Below are 22,026 nucleotides of genomic sequence, written 5' to 3'. Positions count from 1 at the left end.
TCTTGCTGGAATTCTTTCTTTGTTGATTTTAGGCCAACTGGAGCTGTGGGCCGCAAGAAAGTCTTTAAACTGAAAGAAGTTTTGCAACCATTGACAGATACTCAGATCAAGGACTTGAAAATGTCTGCTGTGCGGAGGATCCTGCAGGCAGAACGATATATTGGTGGCAGTGGCGCTGCTCAGGTACGCAACTTATTTTATAGTTTCTTTTTTCCTGCTGGCCCATTGGAGTACATAAGCATTGGGCTATAGGTGGCACCCTTTTCCCAGACATGTGCATGTCCAGCAGGGTCACTCGCCTGTACTGGCTGTGGGGGACCAGTCACGGTATTGAGTGGTAAGGAGAGAGGCCGATGTTGCTTTATAGCCCTTCAGCAGATCTCAGCTTGGACTTTTCCTCTAGGCAGTGTGTGGGAGTCACTGATTTCCTGTGGCCAGCACACACCATGGTGAATGAGCAGCAGCTCCGATGGAAGCACAATGTGTATTCATTGTCCCCGTCCAATCCGCCTCGAAGACTGCTGCCCAGTGATGGGATTATAGCAGGTAGTATGGTGGCCTTCTATAATTATAGCTTTACCTGGTCAGGCTGTGGAAGGGGGTGAAGCTGGTGTGGCCGCCCTCTTTCTCATTCCTACCTCTGCTGTTCTCCGCCATGATTTTGTAGATTTTATACGGCAGATTCACAGCTCTGTATGAAGAGATGACAGTCCCAGAGACTTGTCTGAGATTCTTTGCCTATTGGCAGCTGCCCAGACTTCTCTGTGACTCCCCCAGACTGGACGCTCCCGGCAGTGAGTCTCCAGATTCTGTGGCCTTGTGTCATAGTAGCTGTGAGGAGGTAAGTGTGCACCCTGGCGGGTATGGCCATCTTTTCTTACACTCACTTCAGTGGGTGAGGTTGGTTTTTATGGATTAAACCTATTGTGGTCTGATGAGGTACTACAGTGCTGTGTGTTTCCTGTATAATTTATCTCCACATCCTCAGCGATTGCTCCACCTGGCATTGTGAATTGTCAGATTCCGTAGTCTGGTGATTTGTTCCCAGCATGCTGCTAGATCCTCCTCGGCTTGCATGATGGACTATTTTGGGCAACAAAGTTAATACAGACTTGTGCTGGTCAATATTTCTCTCCTTGTGGCAAAATGTCCACCACCTGTGTCCCCTCCATTGTGAGGAAATGGTTTTACTCTGTAATATTCCTGTTCCTCTTCATCCCCATAATATCCAACCCAGCCATTTATAAATGGAGGCTTTGATGGTCTTCGTTTGCTAGTTCCTAGGAGGCGGGGCCTCTTTCCTGATGTCTTTGTGTCCCTCTATGGGAAATCGCAGAGTTCATTGGCTGGAAATAAAACCTGAACCTGCTGTTTTTGCAGATGCGAGTGAAGGTTCTCGCTCGTTTGGTGACCCTTTTGGATCCATCCTTGAAGTCTGAAATCTTGGCCCATTTTCTGAGTGATCCCAGGGGACGCCTGGACCTGGCATTGGCATGGCTTTACCAAGAATACTGTGAATATCAATCTGGGGCTGGAGAAGAGAGCTACCAGGAGTGTCTGATTGGGATCCTTACCGGTCTACAAGAGCGCCCTGACCAGAGAGACGGGTGAGTGCTGCTGGTGATCATCTACTTGGCCATTCATTGTTGGTTTTCCCCTGACTTGTATTCCTTCCTGCAGAGTCTTCACAAAGGTTGTCCTGGAGGCTCCTCTACTGACCGATTCTGCTCTGGAAGTCATTCGAAAATACTGCGAGGATGAGGTAATGGTGACCCCATCAAAACCAACATCTACCTTCAAATGCGTGAATGTGGTCAGGGCGTGGGTAGTGGGTGAATACACGATCAGGGCGTGGGTAGTGGGTGAATACGCGATCAGGGCGTGGGTAGTGGGTGAATACGCGATCAGGGCGTGGGTAGTGGGTGAATACGCGATCAGGGCGTGGGTAGTGGGTGAATGCGCGATCAGGGCGTGGGTAGTGGGTGAATGCGCGATCAGGGCGTGGGTAGTGGGTGAATGCGCGATCAGGGCGGGGGTAGTGGGTGAATGCGCGATCAGGGCGGGGGTAGTGGGTGAATGCGCGATCAGGGCGGGGGTAGTGGGTGAATGCGCGATCAGGGCGGGGGTAGTGGGTGAATGCGCGATCAGGGCGGGGGTAGTGGGTGAATGCGCGATCAGGGCGGGGGTAGTGGGTGAATGCGCGATCAGGGCGCGGGTAGTGGGTGAATGCGCGATCAGGGCGCGGGTAGTGGGTGAATGCGCGATCAGGGCGCGGGTAGTGGGTGAATGCGCGATCAGGGCATACAATAGGTAATGTGTGAATACACTGGTATGCAATTGTGATGGTTCAATACCTCAATCGGGTTTAAATTGGGTATCTGCTGCTGGTCCTAATTATAAAGTGGAGATATGCGCACGCCGGGAGCAAACACTCTGACATCTGTTCCGCTCGATTACTTCCACATCTCTTTATTGCAGGGCGGTGCCCAGTTTTTATACACAGAGTACAATAGATAGTAGTGATGTATTATGTAAATGTGGTCAGTCTAAAAGGTACATCTCATTGACTGAAATACAAGAGGAATGCAGAAACGTGATGCTGAGGCTTGATTGGCTCTTCTCACTTCCTCAGGCCTCCAATGCTGGGGTTGTAGGGGGGTAGACGCTATCTTTTGGTTCCACAGCAGAGCTTGGCTGTTTACTATACAAGAAGGAAGGAGTTGCATAGAAACGTGTATACACATAAGAAAATAGGCATTTCTATGATTATCATTATTATGTACATTACTTTCCTTCACACAATCTTCAAGTGCTGCTAAATATGAAGTTTAAAACAAACCAAAAGTGTCTTTCAGATCAATCCATATCATCAATAATTCATAGAATACAATGGTGTATATCATAAAAATTATAAATAAAAACTAAGTATGCAAATATGAATATCAAAGTGCAAGAAAACAAATGTCTGTACAAGGAGTTAAATTTGTCAACTGTACTATGGGTGGTGATTGGCTCGGTCTCGCTGTGGGTGGTGTGGGCTGGTGATTGGCTCGGTCTGGCTGTGGGTAGTGTGGGCTGGTGATTGGCTCGGTCTGGCTGTGGGTGGTGTGGGCTGGTGATTGTCGCGGTCTCGCTGTGGGTGGTGTGGGCTGGTGATTGGCTCAGTCTCGGTGTGGGCTGGTGATTGGCTCGGTCTCGCTGTGGGTGGTGTGGGCTGGTGATTGGCTCGGTCTCGCTGTGGGTGGTGTGGGCTGGTGATTGGCTCGGTCTCGCTGTGGGTGGTGTGGGCTGGTGATTGGCTCGGTCTGGCTGTGGGTGGTGTGGGCTGGTGATTGGCTCGGTCTGGCTGTGGGTGGTGTGGGCTGGTGATTGGCTCGGTCACGCTGTGGGTGGTGTGGGCTGGTGATTGGCTCGGTCTGGCTGTGGGTGGTGTGGGCTGGTGATTGGCTCGGTCTGGCTGTGGGTGGTGTGGGCTGTAGATTGGCTCGGTCTGGCTGTGGGTGGTGTGGGCTGGTGATTGGCTCGGTCTCGCTGTGGGTGGTGTGGGCTGGTGATTGGCTCGGTCTGGCTGTGGGTGGTGTGGGCTGGTGATTGACTCGGTCTGGCTGTGGGTGGTGTGGGCTGGTGATTGGCTCGGTCTCGCTGTGGGTGGTGTGGGCTGGTGATTGGCTCGGTCTGGCTGTGGGTAGTGTGGGCTGGTGATTGGCTCGGTCTGGCTGTGGGTAGTGTGGGCTGGTGATTGGCTCGGTCTCGCTGTGGGTAGTGTGGGCTGGTGATTGGCTCGGACTGGCTGTGTGTGGTGTGGGCTGGTGATTGGCTCGGTCTGGCTGTGGGTAGTGTGGGCTGGTGATTGGCTCGGTCTGGCTGTGGGTAGTGTGGGCTGGTGATTGGCTCGGTCTCGCTGTGGGTGGTGTGGGCTGGTGATTGGCTCGGTCTGGCTGTGGGTAGTGTGGGCTGGTGATTGGCTCGGTCTGGCTGTGGGTGGTGTGGGCTGGTGATTGTCGCGGTCTCGCTGTGGGTGGTGTGGGCTGGTGATTGGCTCGGTCTCGCTGTGGGTGGTGTGGGCTGGTGATTGGCTCGGTCTGGCTGTGGGTAGTGTGGGCTGGTGATTGGCTCGGTCTGGCTGTGGGTGGTGTGGGCTGGTGATTGTCGCGGTCTCGCTGTGGGTGGTGTGGGCTGGTGATTGGCTCAGTCTCGGTGTGGGCTGGTGATTGGCTCGGTCTCGCTGTGGGTGGTGTGGGCTGGTGATTGGCTCGGTCTCGCTGTGGGTGGTGTGGGCTGGTGATTGGCTCGGTCTGGCTGTGGGTGGTGTGGGCTGGTGATTGGCTCGGTCTGGCTGTGGGTGGTGTGGGCTGGTGATTGGCTCGGTCACGCTGTGGGTGGTGTGGGCTGGTGATTGGCTCGGTCTGGCTGTGGGTGGTGTGGGCTGGTGATTGGCTCGGTCTGGCTGTGGGTGGTGTGGGCTGTAGATTGGCTCGGTCTGGCTGTGGGTGGTGTGGGCTGGTGATTGGCTCGGTCTGGCTGTGGGTGGTGTGGGCTGGTGATTGACTCGGTCTGGCTGTGGGTGGTGTGGGCTGGTGATTGGCTCGGTCTCGCTGTGGGTGGTGTGGGCTGGTGATTGGCTCGGTCTGGCTGTGGGTAGTGTGGGCTGGTGATTGGCTCGGTCTGGCTGTGGGTGGTGTGGGCTGGTGATTGGCTCGGTCTGGCTGTGGGTGGTGTGGGCTGGTGATTGGCTCGGTCTCGCTGTGGGTGGTGTGGGCTGGTGATTGGCTCGGTCTGGCTGTGGGTGGTGTGGGCTGGTGATTGACTCGGTCTGGCTGTGGGTGGTGTGGGCTGGTGATTGGCTCGGTCTCGCTGTGGGTGGTGTGGGCTGGTGATTGGCTCGGTCTGGCTGTGGGTAGTGTGGGCTGGGGATTGGCTCGGTCTGGCTGTGGGTAGTGTGGGCTGGTGATTGGCTCGGTCTCGCTGTGGGTAGTGTGGGCTGGTGATTGGCTCGGACTGGCTGTGTGTGGTGTGGGCTGGTGATTGGCTCGGTCTGGCTGTGGGTAGTGTGGGCTGGTGATTGGCTCGGTCTGGCTGTGGGTAGTGTGGGCTGGTGATTGGCTCGGTCTGGCTGTGGGTAGTGTGGGCTGGTGATTGGCTCGGTCTGGCTGTGGGTAGTGTGGGCTGGTGATTGGCTCGGTCTGGCTGTGGGTAGTGTGGGCTGGTGATTGGCTCGGTCTGGCTGTGGGTAGTGTGGGCTGGTGATTGGCTCGGTCTGGCTGTGGGTAGTGTGGGCTGGTGATTGGCTCGGTCTGGCTGTGGGTAGTGTGGGCTGGTGATTGGCTCGGTCTGGCTGTGGGTAGTGTGGGCTGGTGATTGGCTCGGTCACGCTGTGGGTGGTGGTTGGCTCGGGCTCACTGTGGGTGGTGGTTGGCTCGGGCTCACTGTGGGTGGTGGTTGGCTCGGGCTCACTGTGGGTGGTGTGGGCTGGTGATTATAGTGAGATGAAGCCAATTGCCACCCCACATCCTCTATAGTGAGACTGAGCCAATCATGCCAAGCTAGAGGATGTGGAGTGGCAATTGGCTTGGTCTCATTATGGATGGTGATTGGCCCGGTCTGGCTGTGGGTGGTGTGGGCTGGTGATTGGCTCGGTCTGGCTGTGGGTGGTGTGGGCTGGTGATTGGCTCGGTCTGGCTGTGGGTGGTGTGGGCTGGTGATTGGCTCGGTCTCGCTGTGGGTGGTGTGGGCTGGTGATTGGCTCGGTCTGGCTGTGGGTGGTGTGGGCTGGTGATTGACTCGGTCTGGCTGTGGGTGGTGTGGGCTGGTGATTGGCTCGGTCTCGCTGTGGGTGGTGTGGGCTGGTGATTGGCTCGGTCTGGCTGTGGGTAGTGTGGGCTGGTGATTGGCTCGGTCTGGCTGTGGGTAGTGTGGGCTGGTGATTGGCTCGGTCTCGCTGTGGGTAGTGTGGGCTGGTGATTGGCTCGGACTGGCTGTGTGTGGTGTGGGCTGGTGATTGGCTCGGTCTGGCTGTGGGTAGTGTGGGCTGGTGATTGGCTCGGTCTGGCTGTGGGTAGTGTGGGCTGGTGATTGGCTCGGTCTGGCTGTGGGTAGTGTGGGCTGGTGATTGGCTCGGTCTGGCTGTGGGTAGTGTGGGCTGGTGATTGGCTCGGTCTGGCTGTGGGTAGTGTGGGCTGGTGATTGGCTCGGTCTGGCTGTGGGTAGTGTGGGCTGGTGATTGGCTCGGTCTGGCTGTGGGTAGTGTGGGCTGGTGATTGGCTCGGTCTGGCTGTGGGTAGTGTGGGCTGGTGATTGGCTCGGTCTGGCTGTGGGTGGTGGTTGGCTCGGTCACGCTGTGGGTGGTGGTTGGCTCGGGCTCACTGTGGGTGGTGGTTGGCTCGGGCTCACTGTGGGTGGTGGTTGGCTCGGGCTCACTGTGGGTGGTGTGGGCTGGTGATTATAGTGAGATGAAGCCAATTGCCACCCCACATCCTCTATAGTGAGACTGAGCCAATCATGCCAAGCTAGAGGATGTGGAGTGGCAATTGGCTTGGTCTCATTATGGATGGTGATTGGCCCGGTCTGGCTGTGGGTGGTGTGGGCTGGTGATTGGCTCGGTCTCGCTGTGGGTGGTGTGGGCTGGTGATTGGCTCGGTCTGGCTGTGGGTGGTGTGGGCTGGTGATTGGCTCGGTCACGCTGTGGGTGGTGTGGGCTGGTGATTGGCTCGGTCTGGCTGTGGGTGGTGTGGGCTGGTGATTGGCTCGGTCACGCTGTGGGTGGTGTGGGCTGGTGATTGGCTCGGTCTGGCTGTGGGTGGTGTGGGCTGGTGATTGGCTCGGTCACGCTGTGGGTGGTGTGGGCTGGTGATTGGCTCGGTCTGGCTGTGGGTGGTGTGGGCTGGTGATTGGCTCGGTCACGCTGTGGGTGGTGTGGGCTGGTGATTGGCTCGGTCTGGCTGTGGGTGGTGTGGGCTGGTGATTGGCTCGGTCTGGCTGTGGGTGGTGTGGGCTGGTGATTGGCTCGGTCTGGCTGTGGGTGGTGTGGGCTGGTGATTGGCTCGGTCTGGCTGTGGGTGGTGTGGGCTGGTGATTGGCTCGGTCACGCTGTGGGTGGTGTGGGCTGGTGATTGTCGCGGTCTCGCTGTGGGTGGTGTGGGCTGGTGATTGACTCGTTCACGCTGTGGGTGGTGTGGGCTGGTGATTGGCTCAGTCTCGGTGTGGGCTGGTGATTGGCTCGGTCTCGCTGTGGGTGGTGTGGGCTGGTGATTGGCTCGGTCTCGCTGTGGGTGGTGTGGGCTGGTGATTGGCTCGGTCTCGCTGTGGGTGGTGTGGGCTGGTGATTGGCTCGGTCTGGCTGTGGGTGGTGTGGGCTGGTGATTGGCTCGGTCTGGCTGTGGGTGGTGTGGGCTGGTGATTGGCTCGGTCACGCTGTGGGTGGTGTGGGCTGGTGATTGGCTCGGTCTGGCTGTGGGTGGTGTGGGCTGGTGATTGGCTCGGTCTGGCTGTGGGTGGTGTGGGCTGTAGATTGGCTCGGTCTGGCTGTGGGTGGTGTGGGCTGGTGATTGGCTCGGTCTCGCTGTGGGTGGTGTGGGCTGGTGATTGGCTCGGTCTCGCTGTGGGTGGTGTGGGCTGGTGATTGGCTCGGTCTGGCTGTGGGTAGTGTGGGCTGGTGATTGGCTCGGTCTCGCTGTGGGTAGTGTGGGCTGGTGATTGGCTCGGTCTCGCTGTGGGTAGTGTGGGCTGGTGATTGGCTCGGACTGGCTGTGTGTGGTGTGGGCTGGTGATTGGCTCGGTCTGGCTGTGGGTAGTGTGGGCTGGTGATTGGCTCGGTCTGGCTGTGGGTAGTGTGGGCTGGTGATTGGCTCGGTCTCGCTGTGGGTGGTGTGGGCTGGTGATTGGCTCGGTCTGGCTGTGGGTAGTGTGGGCTGGTGATTGGCTCGGTCTGGCTGTGGGTGGTGTGGGCTGGTGATTGTCGCGGTCTCGCTGTGGGTGGTGTGGGCTGGTGATTGGCTCGGTCTCGCTGTGGGTGGTGTGGGCTGGTGATTGGCTCGGTCTGGCTGTGGGTAGTGTGGGCTGGTGATTGGCTCGGTCTGGCTGTGGGTGGTGTGGGCTGGTGATTGTCGCGGTCTCGCTGTGGGTGGTGTGGGCTGGTGATTGGCTCAGTCTCGGTGTGGGCTGGTGATTGGCTCGGTCTCGCTGTGGGTGGTGTGGGCTGGTGATTGGCTCGGTCTCGCTGTGGGTGGTGTGGGCTGGTGATTGGCTCGGTCTCGCTGTGGGTGGTGTGGGCTGGTGATTGGCTCGGTCTGGCTGTGGGTGGTGTGGGCTGGTGATTGGCTCGGTCTGGCTGTGGGTGGTGTGGGCTGGTGATTGGCTCGGTCACGCTGTGGGTGGTGTGGGCTGGTGATTGGCTCGGTCTGGCTGTGGGTGGTGTGGGCTGGTGATTGGCTCGGTCTGGCTGTGGGTGGTGTGGGCTGTAGATTGGCTCGGTCTGGCTGTGGGTGGTGTGGGCTGGTGATTGGCTCGGTCTCGCTGTGGGTGGTGTGGGCTGGTGATTGGCTCGGTCTGGCTGTGGGTGGTGTGGGCTGGTGATTGACTCGGTCTGGCTGTGGGTGGTGTGGGCTGGTGATTGGCTCGGTCTCGCTGTGGGTGGTGTGGGCTGGTGATTGGCTCGGTCTGGCTGTGGGTAGTGTGGGCTGGTGATTGGCTCGGTCTGGCTGTGGGTAGTGTGGGCTGGTGATTGGCTCGGTCTCGCTGTGGGTAGTGTGGGCTGGTGATTGGCTCGGTCTGGCTGTGGGTAGTGTGGGCTGGTGATTGGCTCGGTCTGGCTGTGGGTAGTGTGGGCTGGTGATTGGCTCGGTCTGGCTGTGGGTAGTGTGGGCTGGTGATTGGCTCGGTCTGGCTGTGGGTGGTGGTTGGCTCGGTCACGCTGTGGGTGGTGGTTGGCTCGGGCTCACTGTGGGTGGTGGTTGGCTCGGGCTCACTGTGGGTGGTGGTTGGCTCGGGCTCACTGTGGGTGGTGTGGGCTGGTGATTATAGTGAGATGAAGCCAATTGCCACCCCACATCCTCTATAGTGAGACTGAGCCAATCATGCCAAGCTAGAGGATGTGGAGTGGCAATTGGCTTGGTCTCATTATGGATGGTGATTGGCCCGGTCTGGCTGTGGGTGGTGTGGGCTGGTGATTGGCTCGGTCTCGCTGTGGGTGGTGTGGGCTGGTGATTGGCTCGGTCTGGCTGTGGGTGGTGTGGGCTGGTGATTGGCTCGGTCACGCTGTGGGTGGTGTGGGCTGGTGATTGGCTCGGTCTGGCTGTGGGTGGTGTGGGCTGGTGATTGGCTCGGTCACGCTGTGGGTGGTGTGGGCTGGTGATTGGCTCGGTCTGGCTGTGGGTGGTGTGGGCTGGTGATTGGCTCGGTCACGCTGTGGGTGGTGTGGGCTGGTGATTGGCTCGGTCTGGCTGTGGGTGGTGTGGGCTGGTGATTGGCTCGGTCACGCTGTGGGTGGTGTGGGCTGGTGATTGGCTCGGTCTGGCTGTGGGTGGTGTGGGCTGGTGATTGGCTCGGTCTGGCTGTGGGTGGTGTGGGCTGGTGATTGGCTCGGTCTGGCTGTGGGTGGTGTGGGCTGGTGATTGGCTCGGTCTGGCTGTGGGTGGTGTGGGCTGGTGATTGGCTCGGTCTGGCTGTGGGTGGTGTGGGCTGGTGATTGGCTCGGTCACGCTGTGGGTGGTGTGGGCTGGTGATTGTCGCGGTCTCGCTGTGGGTGGTGTGGGCTGGTGATTGACTCGTTCACGCTGTGGGTGGTGTGGGCTGGTGATTGGCTCAGTCTCGGTGTGGGCTGGTGATTGGCTCGGTCTCGCTGTGGGTGGTGTGGGCTGGTGATTGGCTCGGTCTGGCTGTGGGTGGTGTGGGCTGGTGATTGGCTCGGTCACGCTGTGGGTGGTGTGGGCTGGTGATTGGCTCGGTCTGGCTGTGGGTGGTGTGGGCTGGTGATTGGCTCGGTCACGCTGTGGGTGGTGTGGGCTGGTGATTGGCTCGGTCTGGCTGTGGGTGGTGTGGGCTGGTGATTGGCTCGGTCTGGCTGTGGGTGGTGTGGGCTGGTGATTGGCTCGGTCTGGCTGTGGGTGGTGTGGGCTGGTGATTGGCTCGGTCTGGCTGTGGGTGGTGTGGGCTGGTGATTGGCTCGGTCTGGCTGTGGGTGGTGTGGGCTGGTGATTGGCTCGGTCTGGCTGTGGGTGGTGTGGGCTGGTGATTGGCTCGGTCACGCTGTGGGTGGTGTGGGCTGGTGATTGTCGCGGTCTCGCTGTGGGTGGTGTGGGCTGGTGATTGGCTCAGTCTCGGTGTGGGCTGGTGATTGGCTCGGTCTCGCTGTGGGTGGTGTGGGCTGGTGATTGGCTCGGTCTCGCTGTGGGTGGTGTGGGCTGGTGATTGGCTCGGTCTCGCTGTGGGTGGTGTGGGCTGGTGATTGGCTCGGTCTGGCTGTGGGTGGTGTGGGCTGGTGATTGGCTCGGTCTGGCTGTGGGTGGTGTGGGCTGGTGATTGGCTCGGTCACGCTGTGGGTGGTGTGGGCTGGTGATTGGCTCGGTCTGGCTGTGGGTGGTGTGGGCTGGTGATTGGCTCGGTCTGGCTGTGGGTGGTGTGGGCTGTAGATTGGCTCGGTCTGGCTGTGGGTGGTGTGGGCTGGTGATTGGCTCGGTCTCGCTGTGGGTGGTGTGGGCTGGTGATTGGCTCGGTCTCGCTGTGGGTGGTGTGGGCTGGTGATTGGCTCGGTCTGGCTGTGGGTAGTGTGGGCTGGTGATTGGCTCGGTCTGGCTGTGGGTAGTGTGGGCTGGTGATTGGCTCGGTCTCGCTGTGGGTAGTGTGGGCTGGTGATTGGCTCGGACTGGCTGTGGGTGGTGTGGGCTGGTGATTGGCTCGGTCTGGCTGTGGGTAGTGTGGGCTGGTGATTGGCTCGGTCTGGCTGTGGGTAGTGTGGGCTGGTGATTGGCTCGGTCTCGCTGTGGGTAGTGTGGGCTGGTGATTGGCTCGGTCTGGCTGTGGGTAGTGTGGGCTGGTGATTGGCTCGGTCTCGCTGTGGGTAGTGTGGGCTGGTGATTGGCTCGGACTGGCTGTGGGTGGTGTGGGCTGGTGATTGGCTCGGTCTGGCTGTGGGTAGTGTGGGCTGGTGATTGGCTCGGTCTGGCTGTGGGTAGTGTGGGCTGGTGATTGGCTCGGTCTGGCTGTGGGTAGTGTGGGCTGGTGATTGGCTCGGTCTGGCTGTGGGTAGTGTGGGCTGGTGATTGGCTCGGTCTCGCTGTGGGTGGTGTGGGCTGGTGATTGGCGCGGTCTCGCTGTGGGTGGTGTGGGCTGGTGATTGGCGCAGTCTCGCTGTGGGTAGTGTGGGCTGGTGATTGGCTCGGTCTGGCTGTGGGTGGTGGTTGGCTCGGTCACGCTGTGGGTGGTGGTTGGCTCGGGCTCACTGTGGGTGGTGGTTGGCTCGGGCTCACTGTGGGTGGTGGTTGGCTCGGGCTCACTGTGGGTGGTGTGGGCTGGTGATTATAGTGAGATGAAGCCAATTGCCACCCCACATCCTCTATAGTGAGACTGAGCCAATCATGCCAAGCTAGAGGATGTGGAGTGGCAATTGGCTTGGTCTCATTATGGATGGTGATTGGCCCGGTCTGGCTGTGGGTGGTGTGGGCTGGTGATTGGCTCGGTCTCGCTGTGGGTGGTGTGGGCTGGTGATTGGCTCGGTCTGGCTGTGGGTGGTGTGGGCTGGTGATTGGCTCGGTCTGGCTGTGGGTAGTGTGGGCTGGTGATTGGCTCGGTCTGGCTGTGGGTGGTGTGGGCTGGTGATTGGCTCGGTCACGCTGTGGGTGGTGTGGGCTGGTGATTGGCTCGGTCTGGCTGTGGGTGGTGTGGGCTGGTGATTGGCTCGGTCACGCTGTGGGTGGTGTGGGCTGGTGATTGGCTCGGTCTGGCTGTGGGTGGTGTGGGCTGGTGATTGGCTCGGTCACGCTGTGGGTGGTGTGGGCTGGTGATTGGCTCGGTCACGCTGTGGGTGGTGTGGGCTGGTGATTGGCTCGGTCTGGCTGTGGGTGGTGTGGGCTGGTGATTGGCTCGGTCTGGCTGTGGGTGGTGTGGGCTGGTGATTGGCTCGGTCTGGCTGTGGGTGGTGTGGGCTGGTGATTGGCTCGGTCTGGCTGTGGGTGGTGTGGGCTGGTGATTGGCTCGGTCTGGCTGTGGGTGGTGTGGGCTGGTGATTGGCTCGGTCACGCTGTGGGTGGTGTGGGCTGGTGATTGTCGCGGTCTCGCTGTGGGTGGTGTGGGCTGGTGATTGACTCGTTCACGCTGTGGGTGGTGTGGGCTGGTGATTGGCTCAGTCTCGGTGTGGGCTGGTGATTGGCTCGGTCTCGCTGTGGGTGGTGTGGGCTGGTGATTGGCTCGGTCTCGCTGTGGGTGGTGTGGGCTGGTGATTGGCTCGGTCTCGCTGTGGGTGGTGTGGGCTGGTGATTGGCTCGGTCTGGCTGTGGGTGGTGTGGGCTGGTGATTGGCTCGGTCTGGCTGTGGGTGGTGTGGGCTGGTGATTGGCTCGGTCACGCTGTGGGTGGTGTGGGCTGGTGATTGGCTCGGTCTGGCTGTGGGTGGTGTGGGCTGGTGATTGGCTCGGTCTGGCTGTGGGTGGTGTGGGCTGTAGATTGGCTCGGTCTGGCTGTGGGTGGTGTGGGCTGGTGATTGGCTCGGTCTCGCTGTGGGTGGTGTGGGCTGGTGATTGGCTCGGTCTCGCTGTGGGTGGTGTGGGCTGGTGATTGGCTCGGTCTGGCTGTGGGTAGTGTGGGCTGGTGATTGGCTCGGTCTGGCTGTGGGTAGTGTGGGCTGGTGATTGGCTCGGTCTCGCTGTGGGTAGTGTGGGCTGGTGATTGGCTCGGACTGGCTGTGGGTGGTGTGGGCTGGTGATTGGCTCGGTCTGGCTGTGGGTAGTGTGGGCTGGTGATTGGCTCGGTCTGGCTGTGGGTGGTGTGGGCTGGTGATTGGCTCGGTCTGGCTGTGGGTAGTGTGGGCTGGTGATTGGCTCGGTCTGGCTGTGGGTAGTGTGGGCTGGTGATTGGCTCGGTCTGGCTGTGGGTGGTGTGGGCTGGTGATTGGCTCGGTCTGGCTGTGGGTAGTGTGGGCTGGTGATTGGCTCGGTCTGGCTGTGGGTAGTGTGGGCTGGTGATTGGCTCGGTCTGGCTGTGGGTGGTGTGGGCTGGTGATTGGCTCGGTCTGGCTGTGGGTGGTGTGGGCTGGTGATTGGCTCGGTCTGGCTGTGGGTAGTGTGGGCTGGTGATTGGCTCGGTCTCGCTGTGGGTGGTGTGGGCTGGTGATTGGCTCGGTCTGGCTGTGGGTAGTGTGGGCTGGTGATTGGCTCGGTCTCGCTGTGGGTGGTGTGGGCTGGTGATTGGCTCGGTCTGGCTGTGGGTAGTGTGGGCTGGTGATTGGCTCGGTCTGGCTGTGGGTGGTGTGGGCTGGTGATTGGCTCGGTCTGGCTGTGGATGGTGTGGGCTGGTGATTGGCTCGGTCACGCTGTGGGTGGTGTGGGCTGGTGATTGTCGCGGTCTCGCTGTGGGTGGTGTGGGCTGGTGATTGACTCGTTCACGCTGTGGGTGGTGTGGGCTGGTGATTGGCTCAGTCTCGGTGTGGGCTGGTGATTGGCTCGGTCTCGCTGTGGGTGGTGTGGGCTGGTGATTGGCTCGGTCTCGCTGTGGGTGGTGTGGGCTGGTGATTGGCTCGGTCTGGCTGTGGGTGGTGTGGGCTGGTGATTGGCTCGGTCTGGCTGTGGGTGGTGTGGGCTGGTGATTGGCTCGGTCTGGCTGTGGGTGGTGTGGGCTGGTGATTGGCTCGGTCTGGCTGTGGGTGGTGTGGGCTGGTGATTGGCTCGGTCACGCTGTGGGTGGTGTGGGCTGGTGATTGTCGCGGTCTCGCTGTGGGTGGTGTGGGCTGGTGATTGACTCGTTCACGCTGTGGGTGGTGTGGGCTGGTGATTGGCTCAGTCTCGGTGTGGGCTGGTGATTGGCTCGGTCTCGCTGTGGGTGGTGTGGGCTGGTGATTGGCTCGGTCTGGCTGTGGGTAGTGTGGGCTGGTGATTGGCTCGGTCTGGCTGTGGGTAGTGTGGGCTGGTGATTGGCTCGGTCTGGCTGTGGGTAGTGTGGGCTGGTGATTGGCTCGGTCTGGCTGTGGGTAGTGTGGGCTGGTGATTGGCTCGGTCTCGCTGTGGGTGGTGTGGGCTGGTGATTGGCTCGGTCTGGCTGTGGATGGTGTGGGCTGGTGATTGGCTCGGTCACGCTGTGGGTGGTGTGGGCTGGTGATTGTCGCGGTCTCGCTGTGGGTGGTGTGGGCTGGTGATTGGCTCAGTCTCGGTGTGGGTGGTGTGGGCTGGTGATTGGCTCGGTCTGGCTGTGGGTGGTGTGGGCTGGTGATTGGCTCGGTCTCGCTGTGGGTGGTGTGGGCTGGTGATTGGCTCGGTCTCGCTGTGGGTGGTGTGGGCTGGTGATTGGCTCGGTCTCGCTGTGGGTGGTGTGGGCTGGTGATTGGCTCGGTCTGGCTGTGGGTGGTGTGGGCTGGTGATTGGCTCGGTCTGGCTGTGGGTGGTGTGGGCTGGTGATTGGCTCGGTCACGCTGTGGGTGGTGTGGGCTGGTGATTGGCTCGGTCTGGCTGTGGGTGGTGTGGGCTGGTGATTGGCTCGGTCTGGCTGTGGGTGGTGTGGGCTGTAGATTGGCTCGGTCTGGCTGTGGGTGGTGTGGGCTGGTGATTGGCTCGGTCTCGCTGTGGGTGGTGTGGGCTGGTGATTGGCTCGGTCTCGCTGTGGGTGGTGTGGGCTGGTGATTGGCTCGGTCTGGCTGTGGGTAGTGTGGGCTGGTGATTGGCTCGGTCTGGCTGTGGGTAGTGTGGGCTGGTGATTGGCTCGGTCTCGCTGTGGGTAGTGTGGGCTGGTGATTGGCTCGGACTGGCTGTGGGTGGTGTGGGCTGGTGATTGGCTCGGTCTGGCTGTGGGTAGTGTGGGCTGGTGATTGGCTCGGTCTGGCTGTGGGTAGTGTGGGCTGGTGATTGGCTCGGTCTGGCTGTGGGTAGTGTGGGCTGGTGATTGGCTCGGTCTGGCTGTGGGTAGTGTGGGCTGGTGATTGGCTCGGTCTCGCTGTGGGTGGTGTGGGCTGGTGATTGGCGCGGTCTCGCTGTGGGTGGTGTGGGCTGGTGATTGGCGCAGTCTCGCTGTGGGTAGTGTGGGCTGGTGATTGGCTCGGTCTGGCTGTGGGTGGTGGTTGGCTCGGTCACGCTGTGGGTGGTGGTTGGCTCGGGCTCACTGTGGGTGGGGGTTGGCTCGGGCTCACTGTGGGTGGTGGTTGGCTCGGGCTCACTGTGGGTGGTGTGGGCTGGTGATTATAGTGAGATGAAGCCAATTGCCACCCCACATCCTCTATAGTGAGACTGAGCCAATCATGCCAAGCTAGAGGATGTGGAGTGGCAATTGGCTTGGTCTCATTATGGATGGTGATTGGCCCGGTCTGGCTGTGGGTGGTGTGGGCTGGTGATTGGCTCGGTCTCGCTGTGGGTGGTGTGGGCTGGTGATTGGCTCGGTCTGGCTGTGGGTGGTGTGGGCTGGTGATTGGCTCGGTCTGGCTGTGGGTGGTGTGGGCTGGTGATTGGCTCGGTCTGGCTGTGGGTGGTGTGGGCTGGTGATTGGCTCGGTCTCGCTGTGGGTGGTGTGGGCTGGTGATTGGCTCGGTCTGGCTGTGGGTGGTGTGGGCTGGTGATTGGCTCGGTCACGCTGTGGGTGGTGTGGGCTGGTGATTGGCTCGGTCTGGCTGTGGGTAGTGTGGGCTGGTGATTGGCTCGGTCACGCTGTGGGTGGTGTGGGCTGGTGATTGGCTCGGTCTCGCTGTGGGTAGTGTGGGCTGGTGATTGGCTCGGTCACGCTGTGGGTGGTGTGGGCTGGTGATTGGCTCGGTCTGGCTGTGGGTGGTGTGGGCTGGTGATTGGCTCGGTCACGCTGTGGGTGGTGTGGGCTGGTGATTGGCTCGGTCTGGCTGTGGGTGGTGTGGGCTGGTGATTGGCTCGGTCACGCTGTGGGTGGTGTGGGCTGGTGATTGGCTCGGTCTGGCTGTGGGTGGTGTGGGCTGGTGATTGGCTCGGTCTGGCTGTGGGTGGTGTGGGCTGGTGATTGGCTCGGTCTGGCTGTGGGTGGTGTGGGCTGGTGATTGGCTCGGTCTGGCTGTGGATGGTGTGGGCTGGTGATTGGCTCGGTCACGCTGTGGGTGGTGTGGGCTGGTGATTGGCGCAGTCTCGCTGTGGGTAGTGTGGGCTGGTGATTGGCTCGGTCTGGCTGTGGGTGGTGTGGGCTGGTGATTGGCTCGGTCTGGCTGTGGGTGGTGTGGGCTGGTGATTGGCTCGGTCTGGCTGTGGGTGGTGTGGGCTGGTGATTGGCTCGGTCTGGCTGTGGGTGGTGTGGGCTGGTGATTGGCTCGGTCACGCTGTGGATGGTGTGGGCTGGTGATTGGCTCGGTCACGCTGTGGGTGGTGTGGGCTGGTGATTGGCTCGGTCTGGCTGTGGGTGGTGTGGGCTGGTGATTGTCGCGGTCTCGCTGTGGGTGGTGTGGGCTGGTGATTGGCTCGGTCTGGCTGTGGATGGTGTGGGCTGGTGATTGGCTCGGTCTCGCTGTGGGTGGTGTGGGCTGGTGATTGGCTCGGTCTGGCTGTGGGTAGTGTGGGCTGGTGATTGGCTCGGTCTCGCTGTGGGTAGTGTGGGCTGGTGATTGGCTCGGTCTGGCTGTGGGTAGTGTGGGCTGGTGATTGGCTCGGTCTGGCTGTGGGTGGTGTGGGCTGGTGATTGGCTCGGTCTGGCTGTGGGTGGTGTGGGCTGGTGATTGGCTCGGTCTGGCTGTGGGTGGTGTGGGCTGGTGATTGGCTCGGTCTCGCTGTGGGTAGTGTGGGCTGGTGATTGGCTCGGTCTGGCTGTGGGTGGTGTGGGCTGGTGATTGGCTCGGTCTGGCTGTGGGTGGTGTGGGCTGGTGATTGGCTCGGTCTCGCTGTGGGTAGTGTGGGCTGGTGATTGGCTCGGTCTCGCTGTGGGTGGTGTGGGCTGGTGATTGGCTCGGTCTCGCTGTGGGTAGTGTGGGCTGGTGATTGGCTCGGTCTGGCTGTGGGTAGTGTGGGCTGGTGATTGGCTCGGTCTGGCTGTGGTAGTGTGGGCTGGTGATTGGCTCGGTCTCGCTGTGGGTAGTGTGGGCTGGTGATTGGCTCGGTCTGGCTGTGGGTGGTGTGGGCTGGTGATTGGCTCGGTCACGCTGTGGGTAGTGTGGGCTGGTGATTGGCTCGGTCTGGCTGTGGGTAGTATGGGCTGGTGATTGGCTCGGTCTGGCTGTGGGTGGTGTGGGCTGGTGATTGGCTCGGTCTCGCTGTGGGTAGTGTGGGCTGGTGATTGGCTCGGTCTCGCTGTGGATGGTGGGTGGTGATTGGTCGGTCTCGCTGTGGGTGGTGATATCATGTGACTGTTCTGTCATGGAAGTGAGTCTCGGTTTCTCACCACACAGGGTCGCACTTATCTGGGGATGTCTACATTGCGGGATCTCATTCTGACTCGTCCTGCTCGGCAGTTCCAGTACCTGCACCTTCTTCTGGACCTAAGCTCCCATGAGAAGGACAAGGTAGGTAGGTGCACTTGGCACTCATCAGTTTCTTCCGCCTCTTGTAGTATTCACTGTCCATTCTTGGTCTTCTCAGGTCCGTCAGCAGGCTATGAACCTTATTAAGAGGATGTATGAGAAGGAGGCTCTTCATCAGTATATTGAGAAATTTGCCCTGAATTACCTGCAGCTTCTGGCTCACCCCAATCCCCCGTCCGTTCTGTTTGGGGCAGATAAGGACACAGGTGGGTCACTTTTGTCTGTGTAGTTGGGTCCTGTAGAAGGTTGTGGTAGTCCTATCACTGACATGTTTCTCTCCTCTCAGAGGTGGCAGCCCCCTGGACAGAAGACACTGTTAAGCACTGTTTATATCTGTATCTGGCTCTGCTCCCCCAGAATCACAAGCTCATCCATGAACTGGCCTCTGTCTACACTGAGGCCACAGCAGACATCAAGAGGACGGTGCTGAGGGTCATCGAAACTCCGGTAAGGAAAGGAGTGTGCCCAAAGCCGGCTCCAATCATCATGTTTGGGGAGATTAGACTGTTTCAGCAACAATCGTCTCCTTAGATTCAAAGCTTGCATCGATTGTATTTTCCCTGTAAATCCCTCCATTGTGTAGACATCCAAAGGCCCTCAGACTAATGCTCGGCCCCGCCATCTTGGATGTGATGTCAGTTCCTGCAGACTTGGGCTTCATGTACACGGGACGTTTTTACAACCTCTCCGGAACAATTTAACTTGTCAGATAGTAACAAACATTTAAAAAAATCTGTTTTGCTGCGTTCACATATCCTGCTTTTAGCTGCATTTTTCTTTTAGAAGCGTTTAAGCGCTTCAAATGCCTCTAAACTCGGCTGGCTAGAAATGACTGTAATCAACCCCGTGTACATGTACTGATAAGATAACATAGAGGGGGGGGGGACCCCGTGTACATGTACTGATAAGATAACATAGAGGGGGGGGGGACCCCGTGTACATGTACTGATAAGATAACATAGAGGGGGGGGGGGGGACCCTGTGTACATGTACTGATAAGATAACACAGGGGGGGGGGGGGATCCCGTGTACATGTACTGATAAGATAACACAGGGGGGGGGGGGGGACCCTGTGTACATGTACTGATAAGATAACATAGAGGGGGGGGGGGGACCCTGTGTACATGTACTGATAAGATAACATAGAGGGGGGGGGGGACCCCGTGTACATGTACTGATGAGATAACACAGGGGGGGGGGACCCCGTGTACATGTACTGATAAGATAACATAGAGGGGGGGGGGGGACCCCGTGTACATGTACTGATAAGATAACACAGGGGGGGGGGGGACCCTGTGTACATGTACTGATAAGATAACATAGAGGGGGGGGGGGACCCTGTGTACATGTACTGATAAGATAACACAGGGGGGGGGGGGGGATCCCATGTACATGTACTGATAAGATAACACAGGGGGGGGGGGGGGATCCCATGTACATGTACTGATAAGATAACACAGGGGGGGGGGGGGGGATCCCATGTACATGTACTGATAAGATAACATAGAGGGGGGGGGGGGACCCTGTGTACATGTACTGATAAGATAACACAGGGGGGGGGGGGGGGGATCCCATGTACATGTACTGATAAGATAACATAGAGGGGGGGGGGACCCTGTGTACATGTACTGATAAGATAACATAGAGGGGGGGGGGGGACCCTGTGTACATGTACTGATAAGATAACATAGAGGGGGGGGGGGACCCTGTGTACATGTACTGATAAGATAACACAGGGGGGGGGGGGGATCCCATGTACATGTACTGATAAGATAACATAGAGGGGGGGGGGACCCTGTGTACATGTACTGATAAGATAACATAGAGGGGGGGGGGGACCCTGTGTACATGTACTGATAAGATAACACAGGGGGGGGGGGGGGGATCCCATGTACATGTACTGATAAGATAACATAGAGGGGGGGGGGGACCCTGTGTACATGTACTGATAAGATAACATAGAGGGGGGGGGGACCCTGTGTACATGTACTGATAAGATAACATAGAGGGGGGGGGGACCCCGTGTACATGTACTGATAAGATAACACAGGGGGGGGGGGGGGACCCTGTGTACATGTACTGATAAGATAACATAGAGGGGGGGGGGGGACCCTGTGTACATGTACTGATAAGATAACACAGGGGGGGGGGGGGGATCCCATGTACATGTACTGATAAGATAACACAGGGGGGGGGGGGGATCCCATGTACATGTACTGATAAGATAACATAGAGGGGGGGGGGGGACCCTGTGTACATGTACTGATAAGATAACACAGGGGGGGGGGGGGGGATCCCATGTACATGTACTGATAAGATAACATAGAGGGGGGGGGGACCCTGTGTACATGTACTGATAAGATAACATAGAGGGGGGGGGGGACCCTGTGTACATGTACTGATAAGATAACATAGAGGGGGGGGGGGACCCTGTGTACATGTACTGATAAGATAACACAGGGGGGGGGGGGGGATCCCATGTACATGTACTGATAAGATAACATAGAGGGGGGGGGGGACCCTGTGTACATGTACTGATAAGATAACATAGAGGGGGGGGGGGACCCTGTGTACATGTACTGATAAGATAACACAGGGGGGGGGGGGGATCCCATGTACATGTACTGATAAGATAACATAGAGGGGGGGGGGACCCTGTGTACATGTACTGATAAGATAACATAGAGGGGGGGGGGGACCCTGTGTACATGTACTGATAAGATAACACGGGGGGGGGGGGATCCCATGTACATGTACTGATAAGATAACACAGGGGGGGGGGATCCCATGTACATGTACTGATAAGATCACATAGAGGAGAGATTGAGGATCCCGTGTACACGTGCTGATGAGATAACATGGGGGGGGGGGATCCCGTGTACACGGACAGATAAGATAACATAGAGGGGGATCCCGTGTCCACGTACTGATGAGGTAACAGAGGTGGGGGGGGGGGGGGTCCCGTGTACACGTACTGATGAGATAACATGGGGGGGGTCCCGTGTACACGGACAGATAAGATAACATAGAGGGGGATCCCGTGTCCACGTACTGATGAGGTAACAGAGGTGGGGGGGGGGGGTCCCGTGTACACGTACTGATGAGGTAACAGAGGTGGGGGGGGGGGGTCCCGTGTACACGTACTGATGAGGTAACAGAGGTGGGGGGGGGGGGGGTCCCGTGTACACGTACTGATAAGATAACATGGGGGGGGGGATCCCGTGTCCACGTACTGATGAGGTAACAGAGGTGGGGGGGGGTCCCGTGTACACGTACTGATAAGATAACATAGAGGGGGATCCCGTGTCCACGTACTGATGAGGTAACAGAGGTGGGGGGGGGGGTCCCGTGTACACGTACTGATAAGATAACATAGGAGAGTTCAGAGGCAGTTGAAAATGCAGCCACAGTGTACACGAGGCCTTAGAGCTTCTACTCAATGGGCACTCTATAGTATTTCCCATCGCTTCTACATAAAATCTTTAAAGGGGAGGGGCTGAGGAGCTGGGCCTACACAAAGTAAGGTGGACAGGAAATAATTCCTGAAGTTGTCCTCCTTACTAACTGAGAGACACAAAGAGTCGGAGGAGGAGATTTGAGCATCCGCAATACTTTTCTTTTATTTATTCACTTGGTGACGGGGTCTCTTTAACGCAGTGGCACGCTGGGTGAGGGGAGGGGCTTGCTATCTTGTATGAAGGAATCATGTCCAATCCTGTTTGCCTGCAGATTCGCGGCATGGGAATGAACTCCCCTGAGCTGCTTCTATTGGTGGAGAACTGCCCCAAAGGTGCTGAGACTCTGGTGACCCGCTGCCTCCACATCCTGACCGATAAAGGTGAGTATGAAGCCTTCAGAGATCAGTGCTGCCTGTCCTCCTCCTTCTCATGGAGGCCATACGGGTGAATGGAGGCATTCTGATTGGCTCTAGCTGCTGATCAATGGAAAGTGTTTGTTTTATTTGTATTTTCCCCCAAGGTATCTGACAGAAGTCGATTGGCTCCTTGGAGGTGGTTGGTACCTCGAGTGATCTCATAGATGCAGTATTCACTGCGAGCCGATTTGGTTTTTGTATCGGCGGGTTCTGGATGTTACCGCTGTCCCTTCCCCCTTCCCCCTTCCCTTCCCCCAGTAGTTCCCAGGCTCTCCCACTTCTCCCAGGACCACAGCAGTTAATGTAAGGATGTGGAGCCACCTGACCAGCGAGTGCCCCTCCCCCACTCCTCCCGAGACCACAGCAGAGGGAGATGGGGAACACCCATCCCCCGATCTCCTCTGCAGTACTGTGATCCTGGAAGGGCTGGGCTCTGCGCACTTCCACAATCCTGGCCGTGTGTACAGCTGATCAGACGCAGTCCTGCGCTCGGACACACA

General features: G+C 58.9%; 1 protein-coding gene across 1 annotated transcript in view; it reads left to right on the top strand.

The window, feature by feature from the left end:
* Window positions 1-21,490, top strand: part of SYMPK (symplekin scaffold protein) — a gene marked incomplete at its 3' end in the record, with an annotated part of 48,410 nt that extends 26,920 nt beyond the window's left edge. The window contains 7 exon segments of the mRNA XM_077466625.1: window positions 33-183; window positions 1,381-1,607; window positions 1,681-1,762; window positions 17,521-17,634; window positions 17,711-17,858; window positions 17,939-18,099; window positions 21,382-21,490. Of these exon segments, the coding sequence (XP_077322751.1) occupies window positions 33-183; window positions 1,381-1,607; window positions 1,681-1,762; window positions 17,521-17,634; window positions 17,711-17,858; window positions 17,939-18,099; window positions 21,382-21,490 (992 nt within the window).
* Between the last annotated feature and the right edge of the window lie 536 nt (window positions 21,491-22,026).

Source organism: Lithobates pipiens, unplaced genomic scaffold (genome assembly GCF_037356315.1).
Source record: "Lithobates pipiens isolate NorthernLeopardFrog02 unplaced genomic scaffold, aLitPip1_a1.2 Scaffold_356, whole genome shotgun sequence".
Classification (NCBI taxonomy): domain Eukaryota; kingdom Metazoa; phylum Chordata; class Amphibia; order Anura; family Ranidae; genus Lithobates; species Lithobates pipiens.
The sequence above is the reverse complement of the archived record's forward strand: the minus strand, read 5'-3'. Positions and strand labels throughout refer to the sequence as shown.